This window comes from Austrofundulus limnaeus, unplaced genomic scaffold (assembly GCF_001266775.1).
Source record: "Austrofundulus limnaeus strain Quisiro unplaced genomic scaffold, Austrofundulus_limnaeus-1.0 Scaffold118, whole genome shotgun sequence".
Classification (NCBI taxonomy): domain Eukaryota; kingdom Metazoa; phylum Chordata; class Actinopteri; order Cyprinodontiformes; family Rivulidae; genus Austrofundulus; species Austrofundulus limnaeus.
Genome location: NW_013952520.1, coordinates 994,536 through 1,008,094, shown reverse-complemented (window position 1 = coordinate 1,008,094; position 13,559 = coordinate 994,536). Strand labels below are relative to the sequence as shown.

The window sequence follows — 13,559 nt, the reverse complement described above, 5'->3', positions numbered from 1 at the left end:
TGTGTGTGTGTGTGTGTGTGTGTGTGTGTGTGTGTGTGTGTGTGTGTGTGTGTTTTCTATCCTCGTGAGGACTTTGCATTGCTTTCCTTAAATTTTACAGTCATTTCTATAGCCTAGCACTGATCCTTTACACTAAACGTAATCCCCCCTCCGTCCCAACCAAAATCAGCATTTATACCAGTGGGGACCATGCAGGCTTTGGTCCACATTGAACCCCAAAAGGCTGTGTTTTTCTGGACAATGGTCCCCACGATGTAGCAATTACATGCACACACACATTTGGACATAAATGTAGCTACAAACTGGTCCACATCCACTGTATCTATTTGTAGGGGTGCAACAATACATGTATCTGTATGGAACCATTCAATCATGCTTTAGGTTCAATACACACTATGTATGGAACAATACAGATTTTTTTATTTATTTTATTAACTTGTCTTCTGAAGATGCTCTGAGTTGAAGGATCAGTGGATCTGTGTTTAACTGCTCCTGTATTGTTGAGCACAGATCCACTGAGAAACTTGCTGTTTCAGCTACATTTAATTTAAAAACTGTACTTTTGAGGTTAAACAAATGTTCACGATGAATTTCAATMATTTACAAGTTAAGAAGGACATGGAAATCGGTTGAAAAAATATCGAACCGTGACACTAAACAATCGAACAGAGCTGAATCGTGAATTTTCTGTTATTGCACCCCTTGATACCTCCCATTTATTCCCTGCCCACTTGTCAGAAATGTTTGAAATATTCTGGACCCTCTGATCTGAACACCCAAAAGAAATAAATTGATTATAATTGGATTTTTTAATGATATAACTCATTTTTGATGCAGCACAAGTAACATAAATTAAACGTAAGTTTAATTTCCAACAAAAGTGGAACTGAAAAAAAATTGTTTATTATGTAATTTTAATTTCAGCACTTTGAAGTTTTGTTTTGTTTATTGGATTACTTTTACTGTAGCTAAAAGGCAGTCAGCAGGCCTGCAGCTCACCGTACAGGTCTCCATCCTCAGCGGTGGCGGTGACTCTCTTGTCCTGAATCTGGACGTGTTTCCCGCTGGTGCGGCTGTACAGCTGGTAGACCCGGACCTGTCTGCGGCTCAGCTGGTCCGTCGCTGCGCCCTGCGTCCTCACATACTGCTTAAAATTAGGAGACGGGTGATTCTCCCCCTTTTTTATGCAAAGGGAAAAATAAAACATAATCGTGTCTTTTCTCTCTAATCTGACGTTAATGCATTGTTTATTTATTTTCTTCGCTGACTTCACAAGCCTATAACGGGCCCTTCCAATGTGGCTCAGTTATATTTAAGTATAGCACTCAGAAATGATTAATGCAAATTTTTTTAATTTTGTTTAAAACTAGGGTGTCTTACCTGAACGTTGTAGCACARCACAAAAAAATTTAAAGATCTGCGGAAGCAAAAATAAACACATGAGTGCAGCGAAATCAATTTCTRGGGTCAACGTGAGTGCGCAGTCAGTCCTTACAGGTAAAAACTGCGCTGGTTTATTCCATACATCCTGCTCCCCGTKTCATCCGAGCAACACTTGAGGCAGAGAGGGATGCCACAAGGATGGGCAGAGCTGCTCYTCTGATGCCCATCAATCGTCACAACTCACATGGACTCAGATCCTGACCGTGGTTCTCAGTAAATCCAAGAAGCAGCGAATGAAAAGCAAACGCATCCATTCCAGAAAACTTCGGAGRGTTTTCTTTGCATCATTGAGAGGGATTCATTCCAGGTTTGGGAGCAGGAGAGGGGAGAAAAACACGCTCTGCCACACCGTGATGTAAAGGCTCTTTGATTAAATGTAACAAAAGACCCTCCCTGAACTTCTGCTTTTGAGGGTGGGCACAGCACAGGAACCCCCCACCCTCAACACCCTGCCCCCCTTCTTTTGATCGTTTAATAGAGGCAAACAAGCGCAAAAAAATAATAGTTTAAAATCAGAACCAATAAAATCGAAGTTTTGTCCCATTACTTCTCAGTCTGTTTTGATCTTTACTGTAGATTATTATTTTTAAATAAAGAGCCAGTGGGGTAATGTTAAGCTGACCCACACACTTTATTTTCTTGAAAAAATGAATTGTTTAGTAATTATTCTTCCAGCTCATAATAAAYTCTAACAAACTAAAGACATATACACTCACCGGCCACTTTATTAGGTACACCTGTCCAACTGCTCGTTAACACTTAATTTCTAATCAGCCAATCACATGGCGGCAACTCAGTGCATTTAGGCATGTAGACATGGTCAAGACAATCTCCTGCAGTTCAAACMGAGCATCAGTATGGGGAAGAAAGGTGATTTGAGTGCCTTTGAACGTGGCATGGTTGTTGGTGCCAGAAGGGCTGGTCTGAGTATTTCAGAAACTGCTGATCTACTGGGATTTTCACGCACAACCATCTCTAGGGTTTACAGAGAATGGTCCGAAAAAGAAAAAACATCCAGTGAGCGGCAGTCCTATGGGCAGAAATGCCTTGTTGATGCCAGAGGTCAGAGGAGAATGGGCAGACTGGTTCGAGCTGATAGAAAGGCAACAGTGACTCAAATAACCACCCGTTACAACCAAGGTAGGCAGAAGAGCATCTCTGAACACACAACATGTCGAACTTTGAGGCAGATGGGCTTCAGCAGCAGAAGACCACACCGGGTGCCACTCCTTTCAGCTAAGAACAGGAAACTGAGGCTACAATTTGCACAAGCTCATCGAAATTGGACAAGAGAAGATTGGAAAAACGTTGCCTGGTCTGATGAGTCTCGATTTCTGCTGCGACATTCGGATGGTAGGGTCAGAATTTGGCGTCAACAACATGAAAGCATAGATCCATCCTGCCTTGTATCAACGGTTCAGGCTGGTGGTGGTGGTGTCATGGTGTGGGGAATCTTTTCTTGGCACTCTTTGGGCCCCTTGGTACCAATTGAGCATCGTTGCAACGCCACAGCCTACCTGAGTATTGTTGCTGACCATGTCMATCCCTTTATGACCACAAAACCGTTACTAGCGTGGTGTACCTAATAAAGTGGCCGGTGAGTATAGAATGCTATAGGTTATGAAGAATAGGAAATATAGCATTTTAAAAACTTGTGTGGGGTTTTTTTTTTTTGCATCTAATATAATGAAAAATCTAACGTGATCCTTGCATCGGACCTGTGGTAACTGGGTGATCACTGCCTCACTCCTGAGTATGGGCATAATGGGTGGTGGTGGGGGGTTATAGGGGTTATGACCCCTACATTAATTTGAGTCAATATAACCCACCCCAATAAAATCACCTAATTTGCTCTAATACAATAGAAATTAACTGGTTAGGTACACATAACACATAAGTAAACACATTCTCTTGGAAATTTAAAAAAAATTAGGTATGTCATATAATAACTTCCTAAAAATGTAAAATATTTGTTACTGTTGGAAAAAAAATGGGGTAAAAAGTCAGCCTTATTGTTGAACTGACGCTGAGTAGAATATACAAAGAAAACCGGAAATTTAAGTAAATCGCAGTAAAAGCATTACAGTATATGTAACCTCAAAATATCCTGAATCATTTTTGCAAAAGTAAATTGTTCGATGAATAAACCAATAAATAGATAAGCAAAGAGCATACCCACCACCCCCTGCCCCAGCGGTAGACCTAAAGTTACACTCTTGCTCCTGAGGCTTCAGGTTTGAGCCCAGGTTCTGTCCRGGAGGGTACTCTATGAAAAACTACTGCTGCCCACTTATCATGCAAGTTTGTTAGCTGTTGTGACACCAGCAGAAGGAAGCAGCAAAAGAAGAAGAAAAAAAAAGCAGCCATTTTTGTGTTGGATGTGGTRGCTTTCTTTATTGGCTCCCAAAGTTTCATTAAAACCCATCCACTCAGATGTTTTTCCAACCGACGCAAAGGCTTGATGCCAAATGTTAATGGCAAAGTTTTAATCAACACATTCACTTGGAGCATTTATTGCAACTTAATCTCAGCTACTACCACCCTAAATTGTAACAAAATATATGCACTCAAAAATTATTTGTTACAGTCCATATACTGCAGGTTGCTATGCTCTAGGAGATTTAAAAATGCATGTATTTGTTAAAGCTCATTATACTGTGAGCTAGAATTGCATATGTTGTACAGAATGAGCCCATTAACATTTTCAGTTTACATGCATGCAGTGGAAAACCCTGTGTATTTGTTGTGCTACACATGACATCATGTGAAAATTGTTTCATTATCACTCAACTTCATGTGTCAAACTCAAGGGTGACTCCCATTCAGCACCCCACCCCCATAAGATAAGACTAACATTTATTTATATACAGTATATATTTATAGATTTTTTTTTACTTTATATGAAAATCATATCAATGGTAAACTTTAAATTTATGATTAAATACAACAAAATAAACAAATTTAAAAGGTGAAAGATATTAATACTTGTCCTCCCCATGAGCTGCTGGCTTTAACAGAGCAGTTTAGTTGGATAGCTCAATAATAATGACTTAAAATAAACTGCTTTAAAGCCAGCATCAACCATRAACTACATCTCCCATAATGCATGTTGATTATGCTGGGAATTCTAGTGGGRGAGTTCAGAATTCAAGATGGCAGCAGCTACTCACCACAACTCAGTGAGTAAAACTCTCCTAGTTTTACTTTTCATAGTATTTCTGTATTATTTATTTTTGCATTCAGTCAGTCGTACACTTAGTACTTTACATTTTTTTAAGAGAACATGTTAAAATGTTTCTGTGTAGAAAATATCGCAGAGGGCTGTAGCAGGTCAGGAGAGTTGTTCTGCAACTGGTGGGTTGCCGGTTCGACCCCCTGTTCCAGCTGTCTCAGTCATTGTATCCTTGGGCAAGACACTTCACACACTTTRCCTAAAGAAGGTGGTTATTATTGTTTGTTARTGGTGCTCAGCTGTAGCAATGGGATGAGAAATGTGACATTTTGTGTTYAGTCAAAGTTAAACATGCAACATTAAAGTTAACTRMAACTGGCCCTTTGAGGTCTCATGTGRCCCTTGSTGAAAATGAGTTTGACACCCCTGGTCTACTCAAACAGACAACCAAGAACATATGTTTTTTGTTTTCCATCAAGAAAATATTTTATTTGTAATGAMTGATCCAAAGTCACCTTTTATATAAATATATGAATAAAAGTATTCTGATTCTGAAATGCCAGATCATCTTAAACAGCTGTAACCCATATGTGAGTTCTGGTGTTTGGGTGCTTTGCATATGTGCAGGGGTCATATATGCTACCAAACAGGGGTTTGAACCAGCAACCTACTTGTTACAGGACAAACTCCCTACCTCTCAATATCAACTAGCTCTTATTAATTATCARTTCTTATCAATTAACTGTGTTTTCTATATTGTATTGGGTTGACTCTGAAAGCTAGGTGTAGATGTACATCCAATAAAAGGGTTTCTTTGAAATTCAGTATAAGATATTTTGCTAACAAAAAATGCACACAGACAAGCAACGTATACAAACAAAAATGCCTTTTAATTCTCCTCATAACATTTATTCAACATYCCATTTATGATCAACAGGACACTGAATTTCCTCCAGCTTTTGGAGCTTGATCTTCTCACGTTCTTTTGACCCCCACCACTTATGCCACCCTGTCAAGAGCAATAAAACTGTTGAATGCTGGAGTTAGGCCACAGTGACGTGTCAGTCTGCTTTCAGCAGTGTATCAGGGACCAGCAGACATGACTCCACTGGTTATTGAAAGTTTAACTGCATGCCTACATAATGTTTTATACAAACATGGGCATGAATATCACAATTTAGTATGTGTTTGGTGCAACATGAAAAAAGGCCAAATTATTGTTCATATTGTTTGTTTTTTACTCACCAATACCCTACTCAGAAGCAGGCACAGGAAAACAAATGACTGCCTGTGGGTCATGAACTGTAACTTCACTATAAAGCTAAAAAAAAGGCACATTGACTTTTTCATCCAGTCTGAACTCTAAACGGTGTTCTGGTAAAGAGAAATTATCTCTCTCAGGTCAAAAATATCATAAAAACAAAACAAAAATCAGTGACTGCTATCTTCAGTTATTCTGACCTTGATGCAAAAAAGCATTAAAGAATCTAAAACATTTGCTTCAGTGAAAATATAAAACAAATCAAATGTTAAACACTCAAGCCCCTCCTCCACCAGTTCGACTGTATGCTGCTCTGCTCAGTTCAACCAAACGTGTCTCCATTTCTGTTCCAACCGTGCACTTCCAGAACCTCCTCTCTGGTGGTTTGACAGAGAAAAGGCATTACTTGTGCAAACTTCCTCCTGGAGAGAGACAATTTTGTTTTGGAAAGCAGTGATAAAACCATGGTCCAACCTGGGAGAGGCAGAAATTGCAATCACTTCCTGGAGAGAAGTGAAGGAGATGAAGCCGAGCAGATATCGCAGAAGGTTTTGAACGGGCCGCCTACAGTTACATGAACACTTATAAACAGCATTGTGACAAATAATAAATAAAGTCAGAACGGTACAACTGCAATGGCATTTTTATCTATTTTTTTAACCACAACAGCTGAAGCCGCTGCTGACGGTCCACCCATAATCACGCCCACAGAGTGTTGCAGACACACATCTGAGCAGAACCGAATGGAGTGAGGCTTGCAAATGGAGAAGGGGCTTCACCTTTAGGTTCTCGACTAGTTGTGTGTTACTGTGGGACAACAGTGATATCAGGAAATGCATGAGTCTTCTTTAGTGTGTCTCAAAGTTCTGATTACATGACASAAATTATAGATTCTCAGTCATCTAAGACATGGGGAATGAAAAGAACAGAGACAAATCAACTGGACTTCTGTGTCCAGCATACGTTCTGTGATTCGTTACCAAAATATCCTGAGACTGAAAAAAGGTCTGTATATTGGTCCAGCTAAAGGTTTTTGTTTGGTTTTATTCTCTGCAATTACAGGGGTTAGACAATGAAACTGAAACACCTGTCATTTTAGTGTGAGAGGTTTCATGGCTAAATTGGACCAGCCTGGTGGCCAGTCGTCATTAATTGCACATTGCACCAGTAAGAACAGAGTGCGAAGGATCAATTAGCAGGGTAAGAGCACAGTTTTGCTCAAAATATTGCAATGCACACAACATTATGGGTGACATACCAGAGTTSAAMAGAGGACAAATTGTTGGTGCACGTCTTGCTGGTGCATCTGTGACCAAGACAGCAAGTCTTTGTGATGTATCAAGAGCCACGGTACTGAAGAAATTTATTGGGGTTTGCTTATATACTTATCTTAATTACACTACACATGGTATAATCTTATAATTGTTAAATGTGACTATTTTGCTTAAATTCATGATTTTATATATATAGATACATGCCTGAACACAGATTCTACACAGAACAGAAATGTTAATCTGCATTAGAGTAGATTATTATTGTCTGGAGGCATGCCTCAAGCAGGTTAGGGACCCCTTCCTGATGATGTAATAAAATAGGTGGAGTCATGTCTCGGCTCTGTTATATTAAACTGACTTCTGGATTTTCGGGGCCTGAATGCACAACATTAAATGCCTTCAGACCAAGCAGATCTGTGTGTGGTTGTATGCACTCTTATATTCAATTTCCATGCATTGTACATTTCCGGTGTGATTCAAGCACATAACATGGTAAACAAACACGTTTAACAATATTTTCTTACAGTATCCAGGGTAATGTCAGCATACCACCAAGAAGGACCAACCATATCCAACAGGATTAACTGTGGACGCAAGAGGAAGCYGTCTGAAAGGGATGTTATGGTCTAAAACCAGGTGTTTCAGTGGCTACGTTCACACTGCAGGAAAATCCGACCCAAATCCAATTTTTTTTGACCCATCTGACTCATATCCGATTTTTTTATGACAGTCTGAACGCGACAAATTCGATTTTTTCAAATCCGACCCAGGCCGTTTCAGTATGTGGTTTTAAATCGGATACATATCTGATGTTTTCAAAGTGACTGCAGTGTGAACGCTCATGTCACATTCATCTGACTTTTTCATCAGGAGGTGTGGGTGAAGGATCGATAAGACACTAACCTCAAGTCTCGCTGTTTAAATCTGTAGCTCCATGTGTTTACAGCTCCAAACACAAGTCCAGTTGCTTCTTCTTTTTACTTTTCATTTTCCACGTAGATAGTATGATAATAACGATGTTCAGCCTGGGTCGCAGAGAGTATCGATCCTAAAGTTCGATACTCGGTCGATACTTTTTTCCAGCTCGTAGTTTCGTTCAAAAAAACAAACTTCACTGGAACATCCTGGTCAGAGGCAGGTTCAGATATAAACACTGAACTAAAGAAGCAGGTCAGATAATTATTTAATCAGTTCTGATTAAACAACAACTTCAGATTCGATGCGCAAAATGTAGCATCCATGCTAGCTCTGTAAACAAACAAGCCGGCTGATGAGACGTCACGTCTTTTACTGCGCATGTGTGTCACATCAGTGCTGTGTAGCGTTCACACAGGGGTCTGATGCAGGTCACATTTAAAATGTAATGTGAACGTTCACACAAAAAGATTATTTTTTCAAAAATTCGGAACCGAGCATTGACCTGCAGTGTGAACGTAGCCAGTTTCATTGTCCCCCTGTAAATGTTCAAGTCTAAATCTGAATTTGTCTCCTGGTTTGTGTTTCGCCTCGAAGTACACCCTCATCAATAACATGCCCAATTTGTCTGAAACTTCCCGGTGAYATGAACTCAGAAAGTCAGGCGCATGAGTGGAACTGACCAACCAAACACAGGAGGCGAATGAAAAAGGTAAGTGATTTTATTTACAGGTGCAGGGGAAAAATATACAAGTCCGGATCTGAAAAAGGGGAAGAGTCCAGGTGAGTCTTCTTCAATAAAGATTGGATCTTGAATGACAAATATTTTAGGTAATGAAAATCCTTTCATACAGGTTTCTGAAAAACGAGTCRGCTTAGAGGTGAGGTTTCCTTTGTGAGGTAAAAGGTTTCTTCAGGCAGAGTGGCAAGACCTTAAAATCTTCCTTGGTTCCTTTAGGTGATGATCCTGGGCAGACCAAAACTCCAGACGAYGTAATGGCGAAGGTTTCCTTGAACAGCAAAAACATTAAGGTAAGTAACAATAAACTTTAAACTTTCAATAACTATTGTTGGCTTAAGCACTACCAAAAACGGTGTTATGCATCAGCGAGGATTCATCCGTCTGGAGACACTTTTAAAGCCCAGGATGTCTTCAGGGTGATTGCACGCAGGTGGTGCAATTAGGAGCAGGAACCAAGCAGAAGTTAAACACCAAAACCTCCAATCATCACACCCGGGATATGGGCTCCAGCGCTTGTCTCCTTCACCTCTCTCCAGGAAGTGTTTGCAGGTTGTGTCTTTCCCAAAATTGCCAAAAATGTTTGCACCCCCAGGTTAGACCATTGTTTTAGTAATGCTTTCGCCATTCCATCATTGTAGCTTGCACGATTCATCRAAAGTGGTTGCACATTTCTACTACGAAAGGTTGCAAATGGCATGAAGCACTGTTGAGATGACATGCTGAAGAGGGGGTGTCTGAAATGGTAGGACATTCTTTAAAGAGAAAGAGACCAATTTCAAGGCATTTAGATGATATATACAGCATTTTCATAACGACTGAAGGTAACAGTTATTTTATTGTGGTATAGAAGTGAGCAATGACAATACATAATACTTTGGTTTTCTGTAGGAAGAACTATGCAAAAGCTTACAGATTTTATGTAATGCGGTGTTGTCAGCAATGAATGTGAAAGAGAAACCTGGCATATATGTCATAAATTTCCACTCAAAAGTCCCTCTTACATACGTGCATTATCACATTTAAAACAATCATTACACTGTTGATTTAATTTAAATTCCAATAGTATAAAACCCCAAAAGCAAAAAAAAAAGAGTCAGGAAGAGTGTTTAAACATTCTGTTGGGCTGTGTCCAAATTAAGGCTCTGGGTCCTTCGGAGGACCCAGCCCTGGTCTCAGTACGATCCTTCCTGCCGATGTCACTAAACTCACCTGTWAATACTTACCTGGATTCCTTCAGTCACATCCTCTCTATTTTGTTGGACCTCTTYGACTTTTACTCAAGTAATATTCTGGGAGGAGACTTTAACTTTTACAAAAGTAATTTTACAGTAAGATGCTTTTACTCAAGTATCACTTTGTGGTATACAACACAATACAACACAATGCAATAAGGGAATGCAGTAATTTGAATCAGGTGTGCTCAAGCTCAATATGCAGAACAGTGGGAAGACCTGGGCAAAAAAACTGCTGTTTTCACACCAGTCTCAGTATATCTTATGGTTACAACTGAACATAAAGTTCTTTAACTTAAAAAACACTCTGTTTCCAGATGCTCATTAATGTGATCAGAACTTCTTTCTGAAAACATTTTAAACAAAATATTTTCTGCTTATATTAATTATAATGAGCAATGTTTATTCTTCATAAAAGTGATCTTTTAAAGGTAGCATCCCAATAAAATATTGAATTAAATAGTGAAATAAAGTAATAGTGGAAAAGTTACACAACAGACACAAATGTATAGTATGTGTTTTTTATAGCCTGTTAGGAGTTGTAGACAGTTCTGTTTTATAGACTTTGGAGCAGACTTCAAAGCAGTAAAATTCACCTCCAACACTGCTCAGACCTTTCTTGTGGCTACAGTAACCCTTGTGGTCAGTGAAAGGAGAACTGATGGTCTTCAAACAGCTTTGACCACATCGTAAAATTCTCTGCCATAAAGAGCAACTGGCCACTTGCTCATCTGACCCTGCACAAATAAAGGCAAAGGTTCAGAAAGTGGGTGGTCTCTTTTATGGATGCACAAAAGATGAATATAGATTTGATAAAAGTGCATGATTGGCATGAAACTGCACTTGGTTTGTCTTGCCTTTCATCTTAGTCAAGCACACGATCAATTCAGTCTTCACTTCTATCACATGGGCGAGATGAGTGGAAATGTTATAGTCAAATTGTCAACATACAGTACTGTGTAACAACTACATACAGTCAGATTATACACAAAGGATGTCTAATTCCTTGATACAGAATCTGTGACATTCTTTGTTACACTGACCCTTAGGTATTGCCCTGCCATTTGCAGGCTGACCATTTGAGCTTTCCAAATTTGACGCAGCTGACACAGGCAGTAAATTTGAACTCATTTCCCCACCCCCTCTCATCCATATTGAGGGCTGCCCCTCCACGTTTTGAACACACGTTTACTTACATGTACCAGCAWTGAATTGTAGATCATTGCATAGGTCTGAAAATGCAATTATGCTTGAAAGAGCTGTGACAAACTAAAAAGAATGTGTAAAGGACTAATGGGTGACATGTAAATCCCTGCTGCAATGTCCAACAGGTGAAACTCAAGCTGACAATCCATGATTAACACAAGCCGATCCAGACTGATTCATCTGCAGGCCAAGAAACTTGGAACATGATCAACTTCAAAAGCTAATCAAGTGACTCACAATAGTGAATCTCACAGCAACAGACACTAAGTGTGTTTGGGTGGCGGTGCTGGTCGAGTGGGGTGAGGGGAGGTTACAAGAGGTGGTGGTAATGAAAATAACTGGGCTCTGTCCACCTACACCAAGGCTTCACGGACAGGCAGAGCCACAGCATCTGTGTTATTTTAAAGAAACAAAGTGTCAATGAGCAATGAGCATGCTCAAGGGTCAGATGGAAGGTCACACACAGTCACACTCATTTCTGAAGACAACAACTGTTAGATATGGTGACACATGCTTCTGCTTTCAAGTTGTAGCAGAAGCTCTGACTAGGATTTTATTTTACTCCCAGATTTGACATTTGCTATTGAATTTAAAGCCCTTTGTAGAATAAACATTTAAGGTGTACAATTTTTAATTAAAAGTGTATAGTCCTTAGTGAAACTTACAGACCACATTATCTAGATACTTTTGTTTATCTTTGGTCACAAGAAGCAAAGTATTTCCAGAGAACTGCTTGTATGACAGTTTGAACATCCTAATTCAAACTCATAAGACTTTAAGACTTCAATGTTATGATTATTAGCTTTTGGCAAACGTACAGTAGAATTAAAGTTGTTTTTAAGGATTCCCAGTACAAACACCTTAGCCTGTTATTTTTCCCATTTCTTTAACATTGTCTGTGGCTCACGAAAAACCCATGAAAACATGTAATTTGATTGGTAATAATGTATTTTAACTTAGAGTTACACAGTATAGAGTAGTCCAAACTAGCCAAAAATCAGCAAAAACAAATTTCTATTTAGACAAACATGGGATTTTGGCAAAACAAGTGAAAAAAGCCCTATTTTGAAACTGTAGTTCAAGCCAGAAAATGACTTTGTAGAGTGTGTGGCAAGAGAGTGAAAATAACCAGAAAACAATGTGACCTCTGAAAGAGCTCGTTTATTAGAAATTAGTTATGGATGGGAAAACATGCGACCTTCTGCTCCCCAAAGACACATTGAGCCATTATGTTTGACTGGCTTGAGATTTCAAGGACTCATTGAAAGCCATTTTCAAGATTTATTCTGTCATCAGGTGACAGCAAGACTACAGATAAATGTTGCTGATGTCATTGGACCTCATAATGAAAACACATTTCAGACCCCCCAAGAATGTTTTGAGCTGAATTTCTTTAAGATACGAGTTTAGGGACAGAAACAAAAAAAGTGTTTTTTCCTCTACAAAAATCAATGATGATCCTGTAGAGTGAAATATAAAAATTAATAAATATAAAAACTTTCTATTTGTCTTTCCATGTGGGTGGGTTGGACTTCAAGCTTGCTGTTCTACCAGACACWGTAGATTCATTAAAACATAAAAAACATATTATATATAATTTATATTGTATTACTTCAACTCAGATTAGAAATATATAATCCAGAAAGCCTTGTATCTATTAGTTTTATTTTACACAGTTTCTTTTACAATCAAATCAGTCACTCAATGCAATATTTATTAAGTAAAATCACTTCAGTTAATATCTAACTAGGCTGCAACTGTTGATAAAAATTTGACAAATGATATTTATGAGGAAGTCTCCAAAATGTCTGAAAACATTCATGGAGCTTTTCAGTTTTCTCACATGATTTGGAGGCTAGCAGGCAGCCTATCACTTGAATTCTGAACATGTTCAAAACCTTGTGCACCTGTACAAGAGATCTATGTATGATCTAAAACATTTCAGGTAGAGCCCTAACTGCTGAGGTCTAAAAACCACACTGACAATAAAAATAATGGCTTAAAAATGGTACAAATTAGCTTGTCTTTATGTCAAAATTGTACTCCAGTAGATTATATATTAGAAAGATGCGACAGCTTCGAGTAARATGTAGGAAACAAAATAATATTCACAATGGAGTTTTACAAATCATGCACACCAAAGCAAACTGCGATTTATGAAAATTGGCTATTCAAAACATCACCACAGACAGGGCTTACACTCAAAATGAATATACCAACGGTTTTACAATACACCCCATATTTGAGGAGGGGGCTCATTTCAAAGTGGGGGTGTCAGGACATGCAAAAATGCTTATAGCTCAGAAACTGTTCA

General features: G+C 38.9%; 2 protein-coding genes across 3 annotated transcripts in view; one reads left to right on the top strand and one right to left on the bottom strand.

The window, feature by feature from the left end:
* fgf17 (fibroblast growth factor 17) overlaps positions 1-1,815 on the bottom strand; it is a gene marked incomplete at its 3' end in the record, with an annotated part of 4,224 nt that extends 2,409 nt beyond the window's left edge. The window contains 3 exon segments of the mRNA XM_014014659.1: positions 1,000-1,177; positions 1,381-1,417; positions 1,496-1,815. Coding sequence (XP_013870113.1) covers positions 1,000-1,177; positions 1,381-1,417; positions 1,496-1,527 — 247 coding nt within the window.
* A 2,783-nt stretch (positions 1,816-4,598) lies between these two features.
* The window catches only part of nelfb (negative elongation factor complex member B), a 37,747-nt gene continuing 28,786 nt past the window's right edge, over positions 4,599-13,559 (top strand). Inside the window, exon 1 of one of the 2 annotated variants that reach the window (XM_014014700.1) lies at positions 4,599-4,622. Coding sequence is in view for 1 of the 2 variants with exons in the window: in XM_014014699.1 (XP_013870153.1) it covers positions 9,062-9,097 (36 nt within the window). In the remaining variant the exon portion in view is untranslated. Of the gene's footprint in view, positions 4,623-9,046; positions 9,098-13,559 lie in introns of those variants that run through there. The other variant, XM_014014699.1, reaches the window with a different exon arrangement.